The 26900-nt window shown below is 44.3% G+C and overlaps 1 protein-coding gene across 1 annotated transcript; it reads right to left on the bottom strand.

The window, feature by feature from the left end:
- Positions 1-11294: 11294 nt before the first annotated feature.
- On the bottom strand, positions 11295-25989 carry LOC138958046 (uncharacterized). Its single transcript, XM_070329093.1, has 2 exons — positions 24215-25989; positions 11295-12646 (listed from the first exon to the last, which is right to left on the bottom strand). The coding sequence occupies exons 1-2, from the start codon at positions 25352-25354 to the stop codon at positions 12317-12319; spliced, it is 1470 nt and encodes a 489-aa protein (XP_070185194.1). The 5' UTR covers positions 25355-25989; the 3' UTR covers positions 11295-12316.
- Positions 25990-26900: the final 911 nt, after the last annotated feature.

The raw sequence follows: 26900 nt of genomic DNA, 5'->3' as shown, positions 1-26900 counted from the left end.
AAGCCATCCTGTGAGTCTTGGCACGTGCAGTTGGTCTTGGTCAGGAGACTGGTGGTCAGCTTTCTCTCTGTCGTGTGCTTTGGTTGAAGAACCTGGCTGTTGTGATTCCGTGTCGACAGAAGTGCATGAAACTAGAAGTAGCTTATCACCATTACATCCAGTCGACAATGGCCCGTTGGTATTTCCCAAATAACCGATGTTACTAAAAATAGAATGAGTAGTTCTGGGAAATCGTTCATCAGAGGTACTCGATAATTATGCAAACGTTTTATAAATTCGATCTTCAATACCAGAATACATGACTTACAGAGCAGCGATGATGTTATTCATGTGAAAGTCAGGCCAGATCCCTCAGCCGTTAACGTCGTGACGTCAGACCTCTACAGGGCCGGACTAGGCTAAGAGGGGGGGGGGGGGGGGGGTTGTCAGTGGTGGTCCAGGGGGATATTCCCCCTGGGGGATATTTCCCCTGGGGGATGTTCCCCCTGAAGCTGATGGGTAGGTCATATTCTGAGATAGGAAAATGGTCTCTCGGCATAAAATAAACACTAATAAAAAATGTTTTAAATAAGTGAGGTACATGTTTTAGTTTAGGCTAGGGGGGGAGGGGGGTTGCGCAACCCCCATAACCCCCCCGGTAGTCCGGCCCTGCTCTACACTTTTAAGAGGCATTAATCGGCGGTACGCTACAACCATGACGTTGAACGGCTCTCTTCAGCGTTAACGTCGTGACGTCAGACCTCTACACTTTTAAGAGGCATTAATCGGCGGTACGCTACAACCATGACGTTGAACGGCTCTCTTCGGCCGTAAGTAGCCGTGATCTGCTCTTCTTCCGGCTTCGTTCATGGGCTTAAACTCCCACGTTCACTCACGTTTTTGCACGAGTGGATTTTAACGTGTATGACTGTTTTTAGCCCGCCATTCAGGCAGCCATACGCCGATTTAGGGGGAAGCATGCTGGGCATTTTCGTGTTTCTATATATAACCTACCAAACTCAGCCAGCGGTTACAGTACCTTTTCCGTCTTGTGCTTGCGTGTACACACGAAGGGGGATAAGGCACTAGCAGGTATGCACATACGTTGACCTGGGAAATCAGAAAAATTCGCCACCATTAACCCACCGGGATTTGAACTCACGACCTTCCGATTAGGAGGTCGATGTCTTATCCACTACGCCGCTGCGCCCGTCAGCCGTCATCAATGTGACAGCAACGACGACATTTTTACACCCCCGGTATAGGGGTGTGTATAGGATTCGGTCGATGTGTTTGTTTGTTTGTGTGTTTGTGTTCGCATATAGATCTCAAGAATGAACGGACCGATCGTCACCAAACTTGGTGAACAGGTTCTATACATTCCTGACACGGTCCATACAAAAATTGGGACCAGTCAAACACACGGTTAGGGAGTTATTGGTGGATTAAGATTCTACAAGGACTTATAGAGGGACATATTAATGGTCAAAGGGAAATAACCTTCTCAGTTGGTGGCAGTGAGAATGGTAAGGACGGGGGTGTTTTTCCTACCTCGGAGGAATTTCTTGTTGCTGATGGCTTTCACGGGCCGTGTCAAATGGAATTCCAGCTTGAACGGATTTGGCTAAATGCCTTCCAGCTTTGCGGCCACTGATTGTCAAGCCTTCAAGTTTCGCTGGGGATTTCAAGATGTAGGTGTTGTGGGGGTGTTGTATCTGAATTTAGTACACTCATTTATTGAAATTATTGTTCCTTATATTGGTCAAACGCGTCTTGTTTAATTTCCATATAAGGTGTACTGTACAGCTTTGGTAGAACCGGTGAAACTTTGATGTCACTTTCTCAGCATGCACTTTGGAAAACTAAACCATTGTGTAATTATCTGAGCATGCGCACTTGTCAAAATTTGTCAAAATTCACTTTATGTTTGTTTTTTTTTAGCTGCGCAGGAATCTTAAATTACCAACGTGCAGAAACAAACATGGCGCCCAAAACAAAAAGAGATCTTTCACCGGTTTAAAACAAAATGTCCAGTTCCACCACATGAGAATGTTCCCATACTATCTGTAATCGTTGTCATAGTCCCGGAGAAAAGGATTTTTCTTACATTTAAGCCTATTTACGACTGAAATACATCCAAAAGGAAAACCTTGAACGCTAAAATTCTGTCGTCTGCATCGACGAAGGTCCACAGTACCAGGCAAGCGTCCACCCCTGTAACTAAACTAAGAAAGTCTCTGAGGATTCCCAATGTGAGTTAAAACTCAAGGATGTGGCAAATAAGAACCATAGCATACATGCTGTTTGAGTTTATTTTTATGAGGAAAGAATTCACTCTAAACTGAAGAATTCCACTTTTGAACATACTTTCTGTTAACCAGTTGTGTACTGAGTGGGACATAGTACATACATGTAATTCTTCTAGCAAAAGAAGCACACACGGTAAACGCTGGACCGTTGCATGTCAACCAACAGTAGGGCGTCATGAATTGACGTTGGTTAAGAACAGGACGTTCACCTTACCATAGTTAACGTTTGCGCGCTGTACGGTCTTTCGGGTGATATCCATTTTCTCTAGTACTGCTGACATTTCTCTTTCTAACATTATCGATTTGCCATTGCAAGGCAGAGTTATTCTTTGGGCAAATCTATCAAACTCCAGTTTGTTTATTGAACTAAGTGTTTCTTCTGGTCGTGGTGCTAGAAAACACACACACACACACACACACACTCACACACACACACACAAACACACACACACACACACACACACAACTGAACACACACACACACACAACTGAACACACACACACACACAAACACACACACACACACACACACACTCACACACACACACACAAACACACACACTAGGCTTAAATATGTGTAACTGGCATGTTGTGCAGCCGATTAATCGTAATAGACGATGAGGGGAAATAACTGTGTCGGGTTTATACGGGTTGTGCAAGAGTGAATACTCTTGCTTTAATAGAGTCAAACTTTCCAACTTCACATTATTTGCCAGTCACTAGCAAGGAATGTGTCTGAAACACGTGGACAAAGAGCACGTTTGGAACGCTTGCCTCAATACAACCCCGACAGTTATTTCACTAGCAAGGAATGTGTCTGAAACACGTGGACAAAGAGCACGTTTGGAACGCTTGCCTCAATACAAACCCGACAGTTATTTGCCAGTCACTAGCAAGGAATGTGTCTGAAACACGTGGACAAAGAGCACGTTTGGAACGCTTGCCTCAATGCAAACCCGACAGTCACTAGCAAGGAATGTGTCTGAAACACGTGGACAAAGAGCACGTTTGGAACGCTTGCCTCAATACAAACCCGACAGTTATTTGCCAGTCACTAGCAAGGAATGTGTCTGAAACACGTGGACAAAGAGCACGTTTGGAACGCTTGCCTCAATGCAAACCCGACAGTCACTAGCAAGGAATGTGTCTGAAACACGTGGACAAAGAGCACGTTTGGAACGCTTGCCTCAATACAACCCCGACAGTTATTTCCCGAATTCGTGTATCACCGTCCAAATATTTCGGACACAGTTTCAGCTGCGTCCATGTAAGCAGAAATCAACTCACACAAGTGAACATTGTAAGAAAAGGTTTTATACATATAATTATATAAGTACAATGCTGTATATTTTTTTTAATCGCAGTTTCTTTCATGCAATGTGTTGTCATATTACATCACCACGCACCGCGTGTAATGCAAAATCAAATCATGTTCAAGTTATGTCACATTGTGGAGGGTGTGAAGCATTGTTAGGCTTTCTTGACATGTCTTTTGTTTCCCTCAGGGATGTTAAATACACACTCCTTCCAGTCTCACGACGAGAAAAATAAACACGAACAAAATGTGCTTTACACGTGGTGCAAAACATCTCGCTTTGGCCGCATCAGATCAACTGTACGCGGCACCGCTTTCCACAGTGGCTTTGTGACGGACACTGACATGACACGACACGTAGACAATACTGATTTACTTTTAGTTATCACGCTATGATTTAACAACATTCACACAGTCTCGCTCTGACAGATTGCGAGCACTGTCATGGAGGTGGTTGTCCTTCGGGTCCGAAAATGACAATCAAGGGAGGCAACTTACAGATGAATGATAGGAAAACATTACACATTCAGCGACGCATTCAGAGGAGATCATTTTTCTAAATCTTTTTTCTATGTGTTTTGTTTGTAAAAAATGAAAAGATCTGGTAGTTGGAACAATGTTTAACTGAGTTTAAAGAAACGATAAGACCGAACGCTTTGTAGCCTGGAAGAAGACTTTTGCGTTCTGCAGCTTATCTGTGCACTCGGTGGTGGCTCTGCAAGCCTAGTCTGGTGGTGGCTCTGCAAGCCTAGTCTGGAGCATAGACCATTTATCCTGGACCGCCAACTAGCTCTCTCTCCGCTCTTTCTCTCTATTACGAGGTAGCGGCCTCTCGCATTTAGGAACCTACGCTTACATGGCCTTTCAGAAATCAGGGGGATGTCATATCTGTCATAAAGTGGTTTGCATGTGAAATAAATGAAATTGCTTTCATATGTACGTGTTCTGCCCTATTGCACTGTCTCTACCCTTTTCACACCAAACACTTCAACAACAGAATTTGGGAGGAATACAGGCTCATTATTTCCTCAACCAAAAACAACATACTTCTTCAATTCAAATACAACAATACGAATCAACTTTTCGACACACAGTTCGCACAATCTTTTAGCTTTCACTCAATGCATGTGAACACATATTATAAAGATACTTCCTTTTAGCTTTCACTCACTGCATGTAAATACATATTATAAAGATACTTTCTCAAATATAGATTAACGCACACAAGAAGGTACTGACAGACACTCACGAGTTCGAATCACGGCTCACTGCATGTCGCCAGTTTCACTTCCTTGTGTCGCTGAATCCTCGTAGAATAATGAATTCCCAAAAACTCTCAAAACTCTCACTGTAGATGCCAACACACATCTTTCACTGTAGATGCCAACACACATCTTTCACTGTAGATGCCAACACACACCTTTCACTGTAGATGCCAACACACACCTTTCACGTTTCTCCCCGAGAAACCCTTCCGCCATTAGCGAAAACAACCGTCGTCAGCTACGACCGGTATCGATGAAGACTCCCCTCGTCTAGTCATCTGCGCCGATGTGGTCCCTTGCTCGCCACCATCGTCCCGCGCTTCTCCGTGTAAGGTCCCTCCCTCGTACACGCCATGGAAAACCCTCATGGAAACTCCTAAAGAATTTAACCAAGTCTTAATACACATTCTCTAAAACCATCTCTTCTTCCGAACGTTCATGTACCAACTCATACATTCTCGTTCATTCTACGTTCACAGTCCGTCCACATTCAATATCCAAACTAATACTTAATCTATGAATAACACTCCCATACAAAGCATCACCGTCTTAAACATAACATAAATGCGTAACATTTATGTTCAAGAAATTCCCCATGAAAAACCGTGATACAATTACATCAAGAATTCTCTCAAAGCTTCACCCTAATATTTGGTGCACTTTGTATACACTAACCTTTACACTCCAGCTATGTATTCCAACGTCAATAATATACAACATAGTAAATCATTTACCTTAAGAGACCCGTCTCTTGAACACGCGCCGACAACCTTCCCGGTTGAAAATCTCAAACGCTGTGACGTAATTTACCCCAGACCAGCTACATGTCTCAAAACAGCTCATCTCCAGCTATGGTTTTCTCGTGCAACGCACAAAACACGTGAATAACGCCAGTCCGGTCAGCTACGCATCGCCCTTTGCTATTTAGGGAGGTTAAAAACACGACGTGGTTTCACCTCACCAATATGCTACTCACATCTTTGTGACATCCCCCTTCCCGGGGAAAAAAGAAAATTCTTGAGTTTTCTTTTGATCAAAGCAACCTTCTTTTTCCACACATCCCATAAACCTGTGGTATGCTCTGATCTACGAATGACCTGGACAACATGTCTGCCAAAGTGTTCCTGTCTCCTGCTATTGGATGAACCTCGAATGCTAATTCTTGCAGTGAAAGACACCACCGCATCACATGTTTTGAAAATGTCACCCATTTTCCCAAACACCTCCTTCATCTCCTCCTTTTGACTCTCTGTCAAAACAGGATCAAAAACAATGTCTCTGATTGTCTCTTCCTTTCCCTTAGGCAATGTAGGTAACGGCAACGTTTTCCTCTCCTCAGTCAGAGGTAACACTGCAACATTTGCCTCTCCACATTTACTTGGGAAAACATCATGACTGCCCCAGTCAGACCTCAGTGGAATGCTTTCGCGATATCCACTACTTACTTCCTCAACATCAACAACTTTCTCTGCACAAACTGCATACTTCTCATCATCACGTGACAAACTCAACACCTCTTTCAATGTCTCATCTTCTCTCAGCAAACTTTTCAGATCCTCCACCTTAACCGACAAATCAGGAGTAACCACATTTTTCAATGGCACCGGGGAATCTTCCAGTTTCTCTTTGGCTTTTGCCCTGCTCGTAGCACACACGACCTTCTCAAGTACTACCTCTTCAGTTTCTTTCTTGTGACTTACATCAGCAGACAATCCAACACCCTGCGTATTCCCAAGGAATAAATCTACTCTGGGTACCACACCCTGAAGATTACCTATCACTAGGTCAGCGACTGGGTCTGTGAGCACACAACATTTCAACTTTCCCTGAAAATATGGGGTATCGACCATCACTTCCGCCAATGGATACAAATCAATCCGTCCACTAAAACCTTTCACCTTTTGAACCTCTCCCTGTATATACTGGCTTGGTAAGACCAACGACTTCCTTACCCCAGCTACATTAGCTCCTGTGTCTCTCAGTACTGAAACTTGCTTCCCATTAACGAGACCTTCCGCTAATGGCAACGACCCGAATGCTGCCGAGCTTACCAACACTCCAGCGTCCTGACAATCCGCTACCGACTTCGCTGAATATGCTACCTGAAAACATTCTCTAGCGTAATGGCCCAACTGCCCACATCTGTAACATGTGTCCTGATTCTGCTGTTCAGTACCTGTACCTCTAGTACCTCCTTGCTGCCATCCTCTTCTACCCGGCCTACGATCCTCTCCTCTGCCTTGAAACCTGGTATTTCTGCTCATACCATCTTGTCTTCTGCCACTATCACCTTGACCTCGATTGTAAGAATGCCCTGCTCCACGATTCTGATTGAACGCTACGTTTCCAGTTACCAAAGGATTTACTTGACTCTTTCTGGCCAAACATTTATTCGGATGGGCTGACTTGTAAGTTTCTGCGCTAGCAATCATGTCCTTTAAATTTGTACAATCACGTTCTTTCAAAAAGACTGCCAAATCAGTGCATACACTGTTAAGAATCTGCTCACACAACACAAAATCAAACAATGCTTCATATGAGGTTTCTATATCCGACAACCTCAACCAACGGTTGAACAAATGCTTCATCCTTGTTACGTATGTGCCAAAACTTTCATCAGCCTCTGGCTTCGTACTGCGAAATTTCTCACGAAATCCCTCTCGAGTGCACTGAAACTTCTTCAACAACTCTTTCTTCAAGTCTTCATACGACAAAGTACCCGTTGAAAACAATGAATGAAACAAAGACAAAGCTCCACCCTCCAGATAAGCTGATAAGTAGGTCGCCCACTCTGAATCATTCCATTTGTTCGCCTTTGCATGCGTTTCAAATCTGTACAAGAAACTGTCAATGTCATCTTTATCTTCCTTGAACATGGGGAGTTTTGGGTACTGGGGCCTAATGCTGGGACCTGATCTCCCACCTGCATTTCCACCTGTACTTTGCTGCGCTTCTTTTTTAAACTCCAAATCCATTTTCCTTGCCTCAGTATCTGCTTCTAGCCTCTTTGCATCTAATTCCATTTCTAACCTTCTTGTCTCAGCCTGAGTTTCTAATCTTTTTGTCTCAGCCTCAGTTTCTAATCTTTTTGTCTCAGCCTCAACTTTCTTTGCTTCAACCTCAGCTTCAGCTGCTACTTTCTTTGACTCAGCCTCAGCTGCTACTTTCTTTGCTTCCCTTTCCTGACTTCTCTCTTCTCTATCCATATGATCCTGAGCAAACTTAAACAAAGCTTCTGCCTTTAAGCCATGCTTCTCTCCCAATGCCAAATAATGATCATATGTGCTACCACCAGTATCACTATGCTCAGCCATCTTTACAATGTCAAAATATCAAAGTAATCTCAAAGTAATACAATGGATCAAGTAACACAAGTTCACAAAATTGTTTTAAGTATCAAAAAGTTGTATCATACACCAGTTTCTCGCAATACTAAACACACACAAAAGAGTATCATAAAATACTAAACTAAAAGAAATCTTGTGCCTTTTTAAAAACAATCCTTAAATTGTTTACTACTTAACTATTTACACAACCAGTCTCAAAAATAAACAATAAACTTAATAGAGTCCAACTAAAAAAATTATAATTTGGAAAATATCAGATTAAACAATCAATAGCAGCTTCAAACACTTGTCAATCAATGTCAAACTTAAACTAACAACTTTAGAACATCAACAACAACAAAAATTAACAACAATTAACTAGAAATGTCAAAGTTTCTCAAACCCAAATAACACACTTTAAATGAAAAATTCAATTCCACACACCACTAACCAGCGTCAGATCCTTTAAGGAAAATCAATCGCCAGAGCACACCCAAAACAAAATTTAAATATTCACAACAACAACAACAACAAAATTTACTCAAAAATTTTTCCAAGTACAAATGTTTACAAATTACTACCAACCAAAAACAAAATAAATTTACACACAAAAAATAAACAAAAGAACTTTCCCCAAACCAACAACTAAATATCAAACAGTAGTATAGGGGAGATAAAGTGCATACGGAACATGCTTTTCGATGAATTTTTTTAAGTTTAGTTTGGAGTTTTGGAAAATCCAGTTCATTGTCACCTCCCATTGTCACAAATAACTGAAGCGTGCTTTCTTTTCACTGTCTTCGAATCGCTGGCCTTCCAAACCGGACGCTAAGCGACCCTGAAAGTCGAGCGTCGTAACCTCGAAGGGTCACGTGACGAGTTGGCGGTCCAGGCTATTTGGTCTATGTCTGGAGGCAGAGTCTGGAACAGTGGGGGCACCGGAAGTCAGTTGTGGTCACTGCCGGACATGGTGACAGCACTCACACAAACGCATATCGCCTCTCTCACTGTGAGATGAACAATACTGGTTTATACAGCAGATCAGTTTGAGCCAATGTACAATGTACACAGCAAGGGAGAGAACTGCTGCTACGCAAGAATCCAGAGGACTGTCTCAAAGACTGTTAAGAGCACTGCCGGTTGTCTCCGACAGTCTGATACGCGAGGGCGAAGGCTGTCTCCGTGCAGTGAACGAAGGGGAAGAAGATCACACATTAGAAAGGAAACTTAGTGTCTAAAGACATTACATTTTACAGTTACAGTATTTCTGAGAGGCCTTAACCTTCTCCGGCATAGCAGCCACACACTCTCACTGACACTTGAACACACGGCAGAGTTGGGTGTCCGACTCAGTACAGCTAGGCAGAACTCAGAACTCAGAACTCAGAACTCATTTAATTGTCATAAAAACACAGTAAAGGGTTTATCAGACACGAAGTGGATATTTGTAAAGACAAGAAGAAATATCGTCCATGGAGCAGTGATTACAACATTGTTATGTATCTGTAGTTATGTCATTATTGCGTATAATCATGCAGTTGTATACAAATTCAGCAAGTTGTTGCTGTATCGGTACGTCTTGCATCGTCATCAGCTGACTCGGATTTCGAGCATTAACACGTGCATGTTCCATAAGCTGCAAGCGTAGATCATGAAATCTTGTACAACTATCCAGGAAATGGAGCTCGTCTTCAATTACGCCACACACGGTGCACTTTCTATCCTCTCTGGGTGTGTTTGTGTATCTCCCCCTTTCGATTTTTAAATCGTGAGCGCAAATACGCAATCTACACAGTGCTTTTCTGTGTTTGGGGTTGGTTACACATGTCAAGTATGCTTCACAGTCGTAATCGCCGTCAGTAATTGTGTTGTAGTATTGCAGTTTTGAGCCCTCAGTCTTCTTTCCTTGCCAAAATCGTACGTATTCGTATTCTAGTCCTCGTCGTAGAGTTTTCATCAGCGCATTCTTTTGGACTGCTGACTGAAGTATCCAGTTATGGTCCAGTCCGAGGTTACCTATGATTGCTCGAATGAAATGTATCCATTGCGGTGAGCTGTCTTGTGGTCTGTCGATCATGTCAGCGTAAGCCTGTCGTAAATATGAATTTTCTTCTGACTCAACGATGTGGGTCCAGAAGTTTATTGTTTGTTCAATTAGTTTTATACCCACAGGGAGTTGCCCGAGCTCTGCTAGCGTTGGCAAGTTCATTGCTTTACTGTGGACGCCAAGAAGGCGTTTACTGAATTTTAAATGCACTTGTTCATGGGGTAGATTATTCGATAGACACTTATCGAATATGTCGGGTAGCGATTGTTCGTTTTGGATGTTGATTGCTGATGGGAACCAGACCTCGGCTCCATAAGTGGACACAGGGGCGACTAAGGTATAAAATAGTTGCATCATTGTAGTTACTTTCATCTCTCTTCCTCTAATTAGTCGTCTCAGGGCATGCGATGCCTTGTTTGCTTGCTTGGCTAAATGTTCCTGGGTTTGTAAGAATTTACCGCTTTTATGGAAGATGACCCCTAAATATTTATATTGGTCTACACTTTCAATCATATGTGTGCCACAGTTAAATAGTATTGGTACTTTTGGGTCTGTGCGGGTAAATATTATCACTTTCGTTTTTTCTTTGTTTATTTTAATGCCCCATTCACTGCTGTAGTCATGTTATGTGGGTCACACGCATCGCCGCTGTCTGACATTGCACTCTGGGAATGAAGACTGAAGAACACCACCTAACGCATCTTGTCACCACCAGAAATGTCACTCTGAGGATGAAGACTGAAGAACACCACCTAACGCATCTTGTCACCGCCAGAAATGTCACTCTGGGAATAAAGACTGAAGAACACCACCTAACGCATCTTGTCACCGCCAGAAATGTCACTCTGGGAATAAAGACTGAAGAACACCACCTAACGCATCTTGTCACCGCCAGAAATGTCACTCTGAGGATGAAGACTGAAGAACACCACCTAACGCATCTTGTCACCGCCAGAAATGTCACTCTGGGGATGAAGACTGAAGAACACCACCTAACGCATCTTGTCACCACCAGAAATGTCACTCTGAGGATGAAGACTGAAGAACACCACCTAACGCATCTTGTCACCACCAGAAATGTCACTCTGAGGATGAAGACTGAAGAACACCACCTAACGCATCTTGTCACCGCCAGAAATGTCACTCTGAGGATGAAGACTGAAGAACACCACCTAACGCATCTTGTCACCGCCAGAAATGTCACTCTGGGAATAAAGACTGAAGAACACCACCTAACGCATCTTGTCACCACCAGAAATGTCACTCTGGGAATAAAGACTGAAGAACACCACCTAACGCATCTTGTCACCGCCAGAAATGTCACTCTGGGAATAAAGACTGAAGAACACCACCTAACGCATCTTGTCACCGCCAGAAATGTCACTCTGGGAATAAAGACTGAAGAACACCACCTAACGCATCTTGTCACCACCAGAAATGTCACTCTGAGGATGAAGACTGAAGAACACCACCTAACGCATCTTGTCACCGCCAGAAATGTCACTCTGGGAATAAAGACTGAAGAACACCACCTAACGCATCTTGTCACCGCCAGAAATGTCACTCTGGCAGATTACACGTGTTGGGGTCAGGCCGGTCTCCGCGCATGATGACAGACTCGGGATACGGACTTTTCCTCGTCGCTGTCAGACTTCTCACGCTGAATAATGAACACCACCGACACCTTACACACGCTGGTGTCACCCCACAGAGAACTTTCACACTGACAGATCGCACGTGCTGGCTTCCGAAAATCCTTTGGCAAGATGGTGAGTTGGGGGGACGACTACTGCTAGGCATGTTGTTTGGGTCACATGCATCGCCGCTGTCAGACATTTCACTCTGGGGAATAAACACCGTCACCCGCCAACGCACATTTCACAGAGCTGTTCCTGTGACAAATTTCAGGTTTTGGCTTCAGGGTCTCTAGGCATGCTATAGCAGGGTTGTGATTCCGACTACTGCTAGGCATGGTATGTGGGTCACACTCTTCAACGCTTTCAGACATTTCACTCGAAGGATTGAACAACACGACCTTCTTACACATTCACTTTGATTCTATCCACATAGAACTTTCACTCCGACAGATTGCAGATGCTCGCTTCGGGGTCTACGGGCATGATAGCAGAATTGGGAGTACGATTGGAGCGAGGCTGATTATCTCGATCTAAATCCTCGTCGCTGTTTCTCCTGGAGGGCCCAGCATGCACCTCGTCGCTCACTCTGTGGGACCGGAAGCAAAGCAGGTTGTGGTTGAGGAAGCGGCGAATGCGGCTGCGCAAAGACTTGCGCAGAAAGCCGTAGAGGAAGGGGTTGATGAGGGCAGACGCGTGAGAAATACGCCAGCACAGGTATTGCACGGAGAAAGTGGGGCCTGCATTGCACACTCGCAGCATCACGGAAATCTGAAATCAGTAAGAGGTTATGTGAGTGAGTGAGGGAGTAAGTCAAATCAAATCAAATCAAATCAATGTTTATTTTACGAGGGTTGTGGCACAACCAATACAAACGAGCCTTTGTTTCAACCGGACCTCGCCCAGAGAGGGACCACTCTAATCACATATATATATTTGTACTTGTACTTGTTAGATGTTTGAGGCCAGTTAGGCCTGTTCATCCTTCTGTGGTCGTTTTCGTAGTAACCTTAGCAACTTTGGCATGCATGGTGGGATCAGCCTAGTTACTAGCTAGTTACTAGTAGCACTCAGGATCAAACACAGAGGGGAGATCTTTCCAGTGGGCGTCCAACCTGGCCTTAAAGGCATTCACAGATGGTGCAGTCACGACCTGGTCTGGCAGGCTATTCCACGTGTTCACAACTCTCTCGCTGAAGAAGTTGCCTCGGACATTGAGTCTGTAGCGGGGCTTGCTTAGCTTCAGGGTACTGCCTCGGGTGTCTCTACCAGCGAAGAAAGAGAACTGTGGCCGCTCTGTCTTGTAGAAACCATGAAGGTACTTGTAGACTTCAATCATGTCCCCCCTCTTGCGACGATGCTCTAGACAAGGTAGCTTCAAAGTGGCCAGCCGTTCACTGTAGGGTTTGTCTTTCAGCGAGCTTATAAGCTTGGTTGCCCTTCGTTGCACGCGCTCCACCTCCTGACAAAGTGTCTTGTGTTGCGGCTGCCAGACTGCGTGGCCATATTCGAGAATAGGACGGACAAGTGACTTGTAGAGCTGCAGGAAAACTTCTACTGTGAGGTAGTCGAAGGAACGCCTGATGACCCCCATGACTCTGTTGGCTTTTGCTGCTGAAAGGGCGACATGCTTGTTGAAGCTCAGGTTGTTGTCCACATAGACCCCCAGGTCCTTCTCGAAATCGCTCTCCTCTAGTGCAATACTGCGAGCTTCACCTGACGCGTCGGACATTCATATAAAACATTTAATTTAAAGACAAATATGGCAGAAAAACATCATGTGCAATGCTATGTACACAAATATATGTAAATAGGAAGGAAGCAAGGAAGGAAGAAAGGAAGGGAGGAAGAGTTGTGCACGGATATTTCATGGAGAAACGGCTTGTTTGTAAACACACTGCAGCATGACGGAATAGTTATGTAAATGAACCAGGGAGTGAGTAGGTAGGAAAGTGGGTTCGCAAAGTAGAAGTTCGTTCAATTAAGAACGAACTGAGAAACGCCAGAACTTTTCGCGAATGTGTCCGAACAAGACTCGCGAAAGAAAGGTTCGCCCAATTAAGATAGGGCTTAATCATGTATTGATAAAAAGAAGGCATATTTCCAGAGAGTCTATTGTTGTCTCAAACAGATTGGCCTGGAGCAAGCAAAAGAGATTTAATAAAACAAGTCTCTGTCAGCTCAGGCTGGCAAAGAGTTTTTCTCACTTTCGACAGGACTAAATACCTAGACAAGGCAATGTTTACTTTTAAAAATGTAGTTGCTCTTTTCTTGTTCCCTTTTCTACCTATACCCCCAACCCCCATTTAAAAAAAAGTCATATTCCTTCCCGCGTGAATGCTTGGATTGATCATCTCAGATCTCTCCAGGTTTTGGTAAATTACGAAAAGGGCATCCCCTTACTTGGACACATACCAATAACTAACAGCCTGGGCCCCCTCTGTGCAGGGTTGGAATTTACTGATGACTGAATTCATTTCTTTACGGATAGGCCCTACAAGTGGCAATCTGTGGAAATGATTCATAGAAACTTCTCACTCAGGAAACTGATTTTGTGTATCTGTCCACGTGGAGGGATGTGTTTATCCAATGTACCGGTCTGGACAAATATCATTGGACGGGATGTACTGGTTAGCCTGATTTACAGGGGGAGGACTGTGCCTTTAATTAAAGATTCAGCGGCAAAGCTTTCAGCGTCGAGTCAGTTAGTCCTCAGGCTAACCGGTAAATCCCATCCAATCACGGTAGTGGCTGCTAGCGCATTCTGACAATGCCAACCCGCCGACTGAAAAAACTGTTGAATCATTTATTTCTTCGAGATGTTTTGTACGTTTCCATAAAATGTACATGTACGTGATGACAAGAATAGCAAATGACGTCATTACCACAGCGCAAAAAATGTTGTTTTTGAGACCAAAATGCTGGTTTCGCAGATCTGTATTTTTAATTTTTGTGTGTGTGTTCGTGGGCTGCGACTCCCATGTCCACTCAGGGCCGGACTACCGGGGCAGTTATGGGGGTTGCGCAACCCCACCCCCCCCCTCCTAGCCTAAACATGTACCTCACTTATTTAAAACATTTTTTATTATTGTTTATTTTATGCCGTTTCATGCAAGGAGCGACCATTTTCCTATCTCAGAATATGACCTACCTATCCCGCCACGGGGAACATCCCCCTGGACCACCACTGGCAACCCCCCCCCCCCCCCCCCCCTCCTCTTAGCCTAGTCTCCGGCCCTGCGGCACTCCTCTACAATCGTCGGTTTGAATTTTTCTAATTGAACTGAAAAAGTGTTAGGATTTCATTGGATGGTACCAGTATCGCGTATCGCGTGTGATAAAAACGGTTTCCAGTGTCAAAGCAAGTAGCCTTTTATCGCCCACATCAGCTTAGACGACTTACAAAAGACCGCTACTTGAAAGAAAATCGATAGCATGGTTTCCTGTAGCCGATAAGGCTACTTTCAATAGTTCAAAAAGGTAAATACAATGTTTTTCCCGTTCAATTTAACGTTCCCTGTTAAGTGGACAGCAGAAATGTGAAATTGTGAAAATCTGTTATGTTTAATATTGTGCACGCACGCAGGCACATCTGTAAAAGCAAATAACACACACACACACACACACACACACACACACAAACACACACACACGCGCGCTTGCGCTTGCGCTCATATATATATACATACATACATACACACAGCATGTCAATCATATGCCCTTTTTCTTTCTGATAACTGGACACCGGCACAGAACATAAAGGTTTGGCATGAAATAAATAGTCCAACGTCTCACTTTTTAAAAACACACATTTGTTGGATATTGTGAAATTTGCTGACTATTCCCGTTTTAGACTCCATTGAATTGTGCTAACCGTATTGCCAGTGGCTCCGCCTGTAAACCTCGTAAATTACACAACACGATGTTGTTCCAGACGGTCTGATGGTTAACCTACTTCTATCATAAAGAGTAATCGACTGGGAGTCATCATCCTACAAAACAACGCCCGCAATTTGTTATCACAGCCATTCTCTGTCAACCGTGTACTGGTTCTCTTCGCTGTAGAAGCTATTCTTTTTCTCATTATTTTGTTTATCTATTCATTTAAATGAATCAAAACATGAATGAAAACATGAGGAGGGTCTGATGCTCTCCAAATAGGCTATCTGTGAAGGGATACTTTTCTCTCTCTTTAGCTCTGTTAAGAGATTTTAACAAATCTCAGAAGAAAGTCTTTGCTGACTTTCAATTTTTCTTTCACAACTTCTGACATTTTATTTATTGATTTATCAATATTTTATGTTTTATTTTTTTCATGTATTTTTTATTTCACGTGTACAGAAAATGCGAATGCAGCTAACTGTGAAAACGCGTGACATGTGTGAAAAAATGACATCCTTGAAAATAAACGAGGACTTTTGTTCATAAATAACTTGTTTTGCTGGACAGTCCTTTTCATGTTAGTGCGCGTTTGTCAAAAACTGCTTCTGGTTGACTGTTACGCAAAACCAATTTTTCAGACAACTTTTGACAGAATGTGCACCAAAGTAACCTTTTTGTGTGCAACATGTTCCGTTTTCTCCACAATATTTTTGTTAATTTCGCATTGCTCGTTTGTTTGTTTTGATGTCTATGAGCTTTTTTTTTTTTTTTCCTTTTTTTTGGGGGGGTGGTTTTTTGTTCGTTGGTTCATGTGTTTGTTTCAAAGAGATGTGCATGCAGCATGAGATGAAGTGGAAGCCGATCAGGAAAGTGTGTCAATGGGTATCGGGCTGTTGGTCTGACCTTGCAGTGACCTTTGGTGGGTGCTAACGATGTCAGGCACGCAACCCGCGAGCGGTAATATGACAATCATGGTCTTTCTGGCTTTCGATTTATGGAAACACGCTGAAAATATCATTCATCTGCGTTGCAGTAGGCTACATTCAGCGTTTTAAACAGGAAGAAGTGTACGCTGTTCGAGCACGCAACATCTGAGTGGCGGCATATCAGTGAATCTCAAACGCACTCATTGTGAGGAGTCATGTGTGCATTTCACATTTTGCGTAAAATACGGATCTTTCTCGGGTTTTGTAAAAGCAACTTTGTTGTTGTTGTTGTTGTTGTTGTTGTTGTTGTTGTTGTTGTTGTTGTTGTTGTTGTTCTTCTTCTTCTTCTTCTTCTTCTTCTTGTTTTAGTCGTGCGACAGCATACCTGGAGGGGGAGGGGAGGGGGGGGGGGTAAGGGGGTGGAAGGAGGGAGTGGAAGGATGTGTGGAAAAGTAGTCAAGTTGGCCAGGTACCGAATCGCCACCTCCCAGTTCGCTACCGCTTAGTAGTAGCCGACTTCACACTCTTTGGAGCGGCGTGAAGAGTCAGTAAAGCAGTAGTTTCTCCGTGTGAGGCCTGCACATGTTGTTCAGTTTTGTGGGTATTTTGTTTGCATTGTAGACCTACATTGTTAATCCTAGTGGTGCGCGTCTAGCGTCCACGCTGCCGGTTTAAGTCATCAAAAACGAATCTCCGTGACTTGTGTAGCGGTTTGCCAGACATCGCCTAGGATGATGAACCGATTAGGATAGTTTTGGTACATTTTTCGTTTTCATCATCATTTTTATTTCTTCGCTTCCTCCCTGTAAAAAGCTAGCAATAACAAGAGTCCCGATGTTTAGATGTAATCAGCCCAATGCACGTCTGGCAGAACGATCGAGGTCTTTTACGTGCCACAGCGGTGACACCGGGATGGGACATGGATGCCGTCTCTGAGTCTCCACATCATAAGTTGACCCGTGTCCGTCCCGACCTCAATTCGAACCCGTGACTTTAGGATCACTGGTCCCGTGCACGCAATAATTCCACATTGGTGATTCTGCATCGTGCCCCTGTGGCACATCTCCAATGACAGTGGAACACTTCCTGCAGGACTGTCCAACACACCAAAACTTGCGAGCAGAGACCTGGCCTGCTGACACACCGATGAGGGACAAACTCTATGGACCCATGGAGAGCCTCCGGCGTACAGCAGCCTTCATCAGGGCCTCCGGAGTTGCTGTCTGAGCGAACGACGAGGAAGAAGAAGAATATCGACTGTGAAAGAGGGAATACACTTGCTTTTAGTGAGTCAAGCTTTCCCACGTGACATTAATGGCCAGTCACTAGCTATAGGGGTGTGTCTAAAACACGTGGACAAGGGTCACGTGTAGACAGCTTGCCTCACTAAAAGCGAGAGTATTTACTCTTTCACTCAGGGCGGGGATGTAGCTCAGTCGGTAGCGCGCTGGATTTGTATCCAGTTGGCCGCTGTCAGCGTGAGTTCGTCCCCACGTTCGGCGAGAGATTTATTTCTCAGAGTCAACTTTGTGTGCAGACTCTCCTCGGTGTCCGAACACCCCCGTGTGTACACGCAAGCACAAGACCAAGTGCGCACGAAAAAGATCCTGTAATCCATGTCAGAGTTCGGTGGGTTATAGAAACACGAAAATACCCAGCATGCTTCCTCCGAAAGCGGCGTATGGCTGCCTAAATGGCGGGGTAAAAACGGTCATACACGTAAAAGCCGTGGGAGTTTCAGCCCATGAACAAACAAACAAACCCGACTGAGTTATTTCTGTCCATTGAGCTACCCGACAGAGTTATTTCTGTCCATTGAGCTACCCGACAGAGTTATTTCTGTCCATTGAGCTACCCGACTGAGTTATTTCTGTCCATTGAGCTACCCGACAGAGTTATTTCTGTCCATTGAGCTACCCGACTGAGTTATTTCTGTCCATTGAGCTACCCGACAGAGTTATTTCTGTCCATTGAGCTACCCGACTGAGTTATTTCTGTCCATTGAGCTACCCGACTGAGTTATTTCTGTCCATTGAGCTACCCGACTGAGTTATTTCTGTCCATTGAGCTACCCGACAGAGTTATTTCTGTCCATTGAGCTACCCGACAGAGTTATTTCTGTCCATTGAGCTACCCGACTGAGTTATTTCTGTCCATTGAGCTACCCGACAGAGTTATTTCTGTCCATTGAGCTACCCGACTGAGTTATTTCTGTCCATGGAGCTACCCGACTGAGTTATTTCTGTCCATTGAGCTACCCGACTGAGTTATTTCTGTCCATTGAGCTACCCGACTGAGTTATTTCTGTCCATTGAGCTACCCGACAGAGTTATTTCTGTCCATTGAGCTACCCGACTGAGTTATTTCTGTCCATTGAGCTACCCGACAGAGTTATTTCTGTCCATTGAGCTACCCGACTGAGTTATTTCTGTCCATTGAGCTACCCGACTGAGTTATTTCTGTCCATTGAGCTACCCGACTGAGTTATTTCTGTCCATTGAGCTACCCGACTGAGTTATTTCTGTCCATTGAGCTACCCGACAGAGTTATTTCTGTCCATTGAGCTACCCGACAGAGTTATTTCTGTCCATTGAGCTACCCGACAGAGTTATTTCTGTCCATTGAGCTACCCGACTGAGTTATTTCTGTCCATTGAGCTACCCGACCCGGTTGTGCAAAAAGCTTGGCTCATTTCAACCAGAGCGGCGTCTTGAGCTTTGCGCATTGCATTAGCTGCCATCAGAAAAGGATTCAAGTAGGCTTTTTCACATTTAGTACCCTGACATCACTTTCTCCTTCGCTTCCCGCTAACAAAAATAGTATAGATATAGCGATAACGCGGGAAATAGAATATATCGATTCAGTCCCTCTCAGTCCTCAAACGTTCATACCTCAGACCACCTAATCAAATTGATTGCCAGTCAAGAAAAGAGTGCACATTAACCGAGTTTCCTTACGTTAGTGACGTTAGTGCATCTGCTTGAAGATATATTTCTTTGGGATACAAATCTTCTTTTTTCTAATGCAAGTAAAAATGTCTCGTATCATCCCGTTTGTCTGAAATATCAGGTTTCACGCGATTGTGAAGATGTGAAAGCACCTAACTCCCCCCCCCCCCCCCCCTGTTTCCCCGACTACCAAACGAAAAATAGATTACGTTGTATTTTGCCATTTTTACATTTAGTCAAGTTTTGACTAAATGTTTTAACATAGAGGGGGAATCGAGACGCGGGTCGTGGTGTGTGTGTGTGTGTGTGTGTGTGTGTGTGTGTGTGTGTGTGTGTGTGTGTGTGTCTGTGTCTGTGTCTGTGTCTGTGCGTGTGTGTGTGTGCATAGCGATTCAGACCAAACTACTGGACCGATCTTTATGAAATTTTACATGAGAGGTCCTGGGAATGATATCCCCGGAAGTTTTTCTTTTTTTCGAGAAATACCTTTGATGACGTCATATCCGGCTTTTTGTAAAAGTTGAGGCGGCACTGTCACACCCTCATTTTTCAATCAAATTGATTGAAATTTTGGCCAAGCAATCTTCGACGAAGGCCGGACTTCGGTATTGCATTTCAGCTTGGTGGCTTAAAAATTAATTAATGACTTTGGTCGTTAAAAATCTGAAAATTGTAAAAAAAAATTTATATATATATAAAACAAACCAAATTTACGTTTATCTTATTCTTCATTCTGTTCTGATTCCAAAAACATATAAATATGTTATATTTGGATTTAAAAACAAGTTCTGAAAATTAAAAATATAAAAATTATGATCAAAATTAAATTTTGAAATCAATTTAAAAACACTTTCATCTTATTTCTTGTCGGTTCCTGATTCCAAAAACATATAGATATGATATGTTTGGATTAAAAACACGCTCAGAAAGTTAAAACGAAGAGAGGTACAGAAAAGCGTGCTATCCTTCTCAGCGCAACTACTACCCCGCTCTTCTTGTCAATTTCACTGCCTTTGCCACGAGCGGTGGACTTACGATGCTACGAGTATACGGTCTTGCTGAAAAATTGCATTGCGTTCAGTTTCATTCTGTGAGTTCGACAGCTTGACTAAATGTTGTATTTTCGCCTTACGCGACTTGTTGTTGTGTGTGCATACATTCTGATCTATTGCCATAACGCAATTGAAACTTAACACAATACAGCCTATCTCTTGGAATGGCAGGATTAAATCTGTCGTTTTGTCGGAAAGAAGTTCATGCGAGTAGAAAAGATGATCTTCCCGCGATAACCAGAAATAATGTCTTTCTTTCCACACGCAGTTGTCAATTACGGCAAAAATAGTTTGTCATTTGGAATCAGAGGAGTGCCCTGCCACGTGGCATCTGAGATGAAGATAATGACATGGTCTGGATGCTTTCCTGAAGATGTGAAAGGTAATTACAGGAAATGGACAGAAAGTGTTTTCTTTACAACTCTGACGTTTCATTTAGTGTTCGCTTCGAAACGTGACGGTCTTCGGGATCAATGTTTGTGTGTGTGTGTGTCTGTGTGTGTGTGTGTGTGTGTGTGTGTGTGTGTGTGTGATACTTCTCATTTTGAGTAGAAGCTCAGATATCTGCCGTTTCTTTCCTTCCGTTCTCTTTATTTTTTGTGTGTGCCATTTTTTCACGGTTTCTTGCCTTATTTAATTTTGCATTGTTATTCTACGTTTTGTCCTGATTCTTTTAATTCTGTATCTCTCTTCTTTTTTCTCGTTCGAACTAAACTTTTTTTCTTTTAACTCTCTCTCTCTCTCTCTCTCTCTCTCTCTCTCTCTCTCTCTCTCTCTCTCTCTCTCTCTCTCTCTCTCTCTCTCTCTCTCTCTCTCTCAGTGTTCGATTCGCTTTGTCTTTCCTATCGATATTGCGATCCTCTTTTAAGGTTGTTGACCTGCACCGTCACGACATTCTCTCGGTCAACGAGTCGGAGAAGAAAATGAAAATCCAGTTTCGTTTTCAGCTGGCTTATACCCCGGTCACACAGAGACGCCGCTTCTACTCCGTTGCAAAATTGTCGGAGAGCGTAGACAATGGTGGGGGGATCTCCATGAGCGTGGATCGGTCGGGTTGGGATCTGCTAGGTCGCGAAGCTGCACGCTCTCCCTACGCTTATTTTGAACTGCACAAAACAAGCGTAGCCGGGTCTGGGCGTAGTTCAGTCGTGATGTAGTTTTTTTTATGGCCCCCGTCACACATCTCTACGATTTTACGACGACCATGCCGATCACTCCGATCTAAAAAAAAGGTTATCAAGTCGGGGCTCGCCGTCAAAATCCAGCACATGGCGAATGAAAAAAAACGACATCACGACTGTACACGACTACGCTTGTTTTGTGCAGTGCAACATAAGCGTGGGGAGAGCGTGCACGGTTACCGACCTAACAGGGAACCACGCTCAAAGAGATCCTGCCACGTTGGGCCCACGATTGGCGTCTACATTAGGGTAATAGTGCCAGGTGCTGTATTTTGACGGCGATATGCCCCGATTTGATAACTTTTTCAGATCGGCGTGATCGGCATGGTCGTGGTAAGGACGCAGCGCTGTGTAAACGGGGCCTTACCAAAGCCCCCCAGAACTTACGCTCACCGAAAAGAAGAAAGAGTCACGTGAAGCAAGATCAATACATTTAGTCTACATTTGGGCCTTACAGAATAAAACTAAACGCACTGCATTAGTCAGTGTCACTGAGCCTAGTAAATTAAAGGTTGGCCGGAAACCCTGCAGCCGAGAAAGCGCTGACACATTGCCATGGCAACAAAATGTCAAATGAACCTGATTATCATGAAAGGATTTTCTGGATTTTTAAGCTTGTTTTCTATCCAAACACAACATTATGTATATTTTTGGATTCAAGGGGATTTAATATATACGATGCAATCACTTTTAAATGTGTTAGCGAAAAATTTATTTTTAGCCCAATGTTCATAAACAAACTGATTTTCAAGCTTCCGAGTTGAAATGCAATCCCATTGTCCGAGAATTGTTGACCATAGTTTCAATCCATTTGCTTTAAAAAAAAATTAAAAAAATTAAAAATTTAAAAAGTGAGAACAGTGCGGCCTCGACTTTTGCAAAAGCTTGGTATGACGTCATCAAAGACATTCATCGACAAAAAAATTAAAAAAACCTGCGGTGATATTATCTGGAAGATTGCCTTTGTATAATGTCATAAACAGCTGTCCAGTAGTTTTCCTGCTAATCTAAGCACACACACACACACACACACACACACACACACACACACAAACACAAACACACATACACATCATATTCACCGACCCAGTCTCGACAAAATATCAGGCGATACCATGGATGGACGGAGCTGTAACTTATTCATATTTACCCGATGCTCCCCAGCATGTCGTAAGAGGCGACTAACGGATTCTGTTTCTCCTTTTACCTTGTTAAGTGTTTCTTGTATAGAATATAGTCAATGTTTGTAAAGATTTTAGTCAAGCAGTATGTAAGAAATGTTAAGTCCTTTGTACTGGAAACTTGCATTCTCCCAGTAAGGTCATATGTTGTACTACGTTGCAAGCCCCTGGAGCAATTTTTTGATTAGTGCTTTTGTGAACAAGAAACAATTAACAAGTGGCTCTATCCCATCCCCCCCCCCTTTCCCAGTCGCGATATAACCCTTCGTGGTTGAAAATGACGTTAAACACCAAATAAAGAAAGAAAGAAACATTGTCTGATCTTTACCCCCCCCTCCAACGTACTGGCACTGCGGAAACTCTCTATTAGCCATTATGTTTCTGCTTTCTTAATTACATTTTTGTAAATGTATATGTTCTTGCGCGAATATTTAGACAAGGATACAACTTATAACACCATTTGCTACACTGAAAACTCTCAAATAATATTCATATTGCTACACTTGAGGCTTCACTGAAAACTCTCAAATAATATTCATATTGCTACACTTGAGGCTTCACTGAAAACTCTCAAATAATATTCATATTGCTACACTTGAGGCTTCACTGAAAACTCTCAAATAATATTCATATTGCTACACTTGAGGCTTCACTGAAAACTCTCAAATAATATTCATATTGCTACACTTGAGGCTTCACTGAAAACTCTCAAATAATATTCATATTGCTACACTTGAGGCTTCACTGAAAACTCTCAAATAATATTCATATTGCTACACTTGAGGCTTCACTGGTGTTGGCAGGTCTGTGAAGATAAAGAATCTTAGTATCTCTCTCCGCAACAACCACCCCCACCACCACCACCACCACCACCACCACCAGCCTCACTCGATCGAACCACTGACGTATCCACACTTCATCACATACAGTGACACACACACACACACACACACACACACATACACACACACACACACACACATACACACACACACACATTCGCGCGCACACACACACACACACACACACACACACACTCACACACAGAAAAAAAACCCACACACACCGTATAACCACAACCACCACCACTACCATACTCAACACCCCCCTCCACCCCCACCTCACCAACCCTTACACCCCCACACCCCCCCCCCCTACCCAATACTCACCAGGTTGGGCGAGGAGGACAGGAGGAAGATGACGTTGACGGCCATCATGAAGCGTGCGAACTCTCGTCCCGCGCCGTGCACCATGCTCAGCTGCTTCATGTACTCGCTCTGGTCCTTCATCCGCACCACCGTCACGTGCTGCTCCATCCGCTTCAGCTCGCGCCGCACCGCCCAGTTGCACGCCAGGAGGACCACCGCCCACAGCAGCCCCTGCACCAGGATGTACACGTTGTGGGCCAGGGAGCGGGACACCAGGAACCCGGCGAACACCAGCGGACCCCACAGCAGGTCGTCTTCCTGGGTGATGAGGTGGAAGCCCCCGATGCCTCCAGACGCCAGAGTGAGGATGGCCAGGACGAAGGCGACGGCTCCCGTGGTGCACTTGGCCGTGTAGAAGAAGGGGGTCCGCAGGGCCAGGAAGCGCTCCACCCCCATGACCACGATGATGAACTGGCCAAGCGTCCAGAAGGCCGTGTGAAGAACCAGGCACACCGAGTAGCCCACGGTGTACATCACTGGCTGCAGGGGCGGGGTGGGAGTGCTAGGTGTGCGGGACAACCCGCCTGGCAGCGTGCTCGTGTCTGACGCCGCGCGGGACACCACTGTATTGGTGGTCAAGGCGGTCAGCAGATCACCGAAAGGATCGGACTCGTTGAAGAACGTAGCTGGAGTGGACGTGGGTGGGCCAAGCGGGTCTGAAAGACCTCCTTCTCCGTTGCCCTGGGGAATGACGAATATGATCCAGAGAGGGAGATAACCCACCGCTGTCGCCATGAGATCCGCAGTTGTCAAAGCCAGAACCAGCAGCTTGGGTTGGATCAGTCTCCGTGTCCTTATCACCACGCGCATCTCGTGCACGAGTAGCACGAGGTTGCTCACCACGATCAAGGTCACAAATATCGGGCTCAGCACGAGCTCTGCGCGTTCCACCTCGTGAAACTCGTCCCACGGCACTATCTCGTCGGTTACTTTCCCTGCCCCACCGTGTGACTGCAGCGCCAGGCTCCTGGGGTGTTGAGCTTCGCTAGTCTCCTCCAGTGCGCTGGTGAGCGTGTGGAAAATTGACGTTGAAGGTTGTGAAGAAGATGTGATGACATCGTCACGAAATGAAGACACGGTGCTTGTATCGAATGTCGTCATGGTGTCAAAATTCAGGAATTCCAGCCTAGACCCAATGTTATCATAAGAATGGTCAGTTTTGAACAAAACCGATAGTCGTTGATCTTTCCAATGATATTTGAGCGAGTTGCGATTTGTTTCTTTCAGAATCTGCCATGGACCTTTCTTGTCGATGCTTTTTTTAGATGTATAATGTCTGGTGGAACCTATGAGCGATGCTTTTATGGCGCTGGTGCCTTCAGGACTGAAGGTCACACCCACGCATTCTTAGAAAGAACGACCGATTAGATAGACACTTACATTACTGAAACCAAAGGTCATTCACTCTGCGTGTTCGCAGCCAGTTACTTAGCAACTATTGCCTGAAACTTTTTTGTCGAAAATGAAAGACGTGTATCCATATGTTTTTATGTTATTTCGTTTAAAGAGCTGGTCTCACGCGGTCACAGCCTCTACCTGTGATGGTAAACGACCGATGGCGTTCACTTCGAGATCCCAATATACCAATTTACTTACGAGGCCATGCCAACTAATGTTGCTTCCGCCGAGATTACCAGTACATGTCAAAAAGTTTCTGGAAGATCGATGTTGGTGTCTGTTGATTTCATTAGAGTTGTAAGCAGTTGGACCCTTCACTGCGGAGTTCTATGGCTGATTTCTTCAGGATCCATTTTGCAAATCATTTGTCATTAGTTTGACTCTTCGATAAGCTGTTTTGTGAACAATTATTAAGAATCCATTTCTGCTGATTTGTGGTCAAGACTTCGGATGATCCAGCACCTTTGGATAAAGATCCCGTCTGATACTGATCCCGTCTGATTCTGATCCCGTCTGATACCGATCCCGTCTGATACCGATCCCGTCTGATACCGATCCCGTCTGATTCTGATCCCGTCTGATACCGATCCCGTCTGATACCGATCCCGTCTGATTCTGATCCCGTCTGATACCGATCCCGTCTGATACCGATCCCGTCTGATACCGATCCCGTCTGATACCGATCCTGTCTGATTCTGATCCCGTCTGATACCGATCCTGTCTGATACCGATCCCGTCTGATTCTGATCCCGTCTGATACCGATCCCGTCTGATACCGACCCCGTCTGATACCGATCCTGTCTGATTCTGATCCCGTCTGATAATGATGCCGTCTGATAATGATCCCGTCTGATTCTGATCCCGTCTGATAATGATCCCGTCTGATTCTGATCCCGTCTGATACTGATCCCGTCTGATTCTGATCCCGTCTGATAATGATCCCGTCTGATCCTGATCCCGTCTGATCCCGCCACCGGAAAGGAGTTGTATCCAAAATCCTGGTCACAGCACCAAGATGAACGAAAGAGATCGATTTGTGGCTTGCTTTCGTCAACAGATTTCAATTAGCTTACTTCGCTAATGACTCCCCGACGATCCTGGCCCTTTGAATAGGCGAACACTCTTTCAGAGACAAAAGTTAATCCAAACACCTTGAAGGGTTTTCTGTGTGATGCCGTAGCTGTCGACCGAAAAGGCAATACGAATGTTTTCTCTTAATTTGTTTCCTATATAGAGTTTCACTTTACGA

This window comes from Littorina saxatilis, linkage group LG2 (assembly GCF_037325665.1).
Source record: "Littorina saxatilis isolate snail1 linkage group LG2, US_GU_Lsax_2.0, whole genome shotgun sequence".
Classification (NCBI taxonomy): domain Eukaryota; kingdom Metazoa; phylum Mollusca; class Gastropoda; order Littorinimorpha; family Littorinidae; genus Littorina; species Littorina saxatilis.
This window is presented reverse-complemented; position numbering and strand designations above follow the sequence as displayed.